At 56.4% G+C, this 672-nt stretch overlaps 1 protein-coding gene across 1 annotated transcript; it reads right to left on the bottom strand.

Annotated features, from left to right (window-relative positions):
- Positions 1 to 2: 2 nt before the first annotated feature.
- On the bottom strand, positions 3 to 506 carry DQ04_15371000 (hypothetical protein; the record flags this gene model as incomplete). The annotated part of the gene is made up of 1 exon (XM_009317304.1): positions 3 to 506. A coding segment is annotated over one exon (504 nt), but the record flags the coding sequence as incomplete, so codon positions are not given.
- Positions 507 to 672: the final 166 nt, after the last annotated feature.

Raw genomic sequence — 672 nt, forward strand, 5'->3', positions numbered from 1 at the left:
GAAGGCCGTTGAGGACAAAACCTTTCCACTGCAAGCAGGTATTTAGCCAACTTCTGCATGAAGCACATCTTCTCCACGTCGCCCCCATCCACCCCAAAGTGACAGCGTAGACTCTTTAATGCGGGACAGCTCAATAGGTGCATGCTCGTCTCTTCGCACTGTCCACGTTGGCTTGGTTTCACTACGTCCGGCCTGAATCCGTGGCTGACTATGCGGTGCCTAGTGGGTCCATGTTTGCTGTGGCACTGGAATCCGCACGTGGGACAGGAGAAGGCAGAAAGAGGCAAGTCGTCAGGAGCATCCTCCTGGGGCCTCCCGCGTTTCACCGTTACAGAAACCCCGCGGCCCTCATGATAGCGGCGGCAGTGCGGCCGAACGGATTCAAGAGAAGCGAACCATTTCAAACACACCAAGCATTGTATCTCTCCCCGCCGCTCGGGCGGTACGGGGGCGGCCCCCTCGTTCTTTCGCCGGTCGCCGGTCGGAGAGGAAGCCTCTGTTCTCATACGCTTTGCAAGATTGGCAATTCTGCTTCATCTTTTCCCTGCTTTATGGGAGTGGCGTGCAAGGTAGGGGATTCCTCTCTCTCTCGCTTGGGGGGTTTTGGTGTGCCTGTGTTTGGGTCTTGTGCTCTAGTATTCTGTTCGCCGGGGTGCTTGTATTTCATGTGGC

This window comes from Trypanosoma grayi (assembly GCF_000691245.1).
Source record: "Trypanosoma grayi strain ANR4 Tgr_1537_V1, whole genome shotgun sequence".
In the NCBI taxonomy this organism is placed as follows: domain Eukaryota; phylum Euglenozoa; class Kinetoplastea; order Trypanosomatida; family Trypanosomatidae; genus Trypanosoma; species Trypanosoma grayi.